This window comes from Condylura cristata, unplaced genomic scaffold (genome assembly GCF_000260355.1).
Source record: "Condylura cristata isolate star-nosed mole 26May11 unplaced genomic scaffold, ConCri1.0 scaffold00041, whole genome shotgun sequence".
Lineage (NCBI taxonomy): Eukaryota > Metazoa > Chordata > Mammalia > Eulipotyphla > Talpidae > Condylura > Condylura cristata.
Genome location: NW_004567142.1, coordinates 7,027,167 through 7,027,930, shown reverse-complemented (window position 1 = coordinate 7,027,930; position 764 = coordinate 7,027,167). Strand labels below are relative to the sequence as shown.

General features: G+C 73.7%; 1 protein-coding gene across 1 annotated transcript in view; it reads left to right on the top strand.

Annotated features, from left to right (window-relative positions):
- The first annotated feature begins 87 nt into the window (after positions 1-87).
- Positions 88-764, top strand: part of UBE2S (ubiquitin-conjugating enzyme E2S) — a 14,612-nt gene continuing 13,935 nt past the window's right edge. The window contains exon 1 of the mRNA XM_012733559.1: positions 88-572. Within this exon, the coding sequence (XP_012589013.1) occupies positions 88-572 (485 nt within the window). The remainder of the gene's footprint in view (positions 573-764) is intronic.

Sequence of the window (764 nt, the reverse complement as noted above, 5' to 3'; positions counted from 1 at the left end):
GAGCGGGACCGCACCCCGGTGCGGAGGGGAAACTGAGGCACGGAGCCTGGGCGCCGGGAGGGCGGAGGCCGGCGTGCGGGTGGAAGGATGGCGAGGACGGGCGGCTCCGGAGTGGTCCCCGCTCCCCTGCAGCGCAGGAGTCCGGGGTGCACATGGGGCGCCCCGAATTCTGCAGTCCCCCTGCAGATCTGGGAGCGGGGACTCTACGGCCCCCCGACGCAGTCAGGGTCCCTTAGCCCCTCCGGATTCGCAATCCTTGCCACCACCCCCAGGTGTGAGGGCAGGAGACACCCCGAGGTGTCACCGCACGCGCGGCCGCTCGCCCCCATTGGGGAATCGGAGCCCCGCCGCCAACCGTGGAACCCAGACCCTTACCAGAAGGCTGGACTCGGGTCCTTCGCGTCTGGGCGCCCGACGCCCCCTTCCTCCAAGGACCCAGGGGCCCCTGCCTCTCCCCCCTGCTTCGGGGGCCCCTGGGCCTGGGCGTCGGCGCCCCCGGCCCCCGCTTTCCGGATCCAGGTGTCGCCCCTCTTCACCCCCCATCCTGAATCTTCGCGTCTCGGAGGCCGCGCGCGCGTCGCCATGGCAACGGGAGTCTATTTTGCGCTGGGAACACACAGCTCCGCCGCAGCGCCCCCCACCCCACCTCCAAGCCGGGCCTGAGGCGAGGGACCCGGGGCCTCTGGGCCCGCGGCGGGGTGGGCGACAGACCGGGTTGGCGGGGGCGTGGGGGGCTGGCCTGGGAGAGGCAGAGGCGGCGGCAG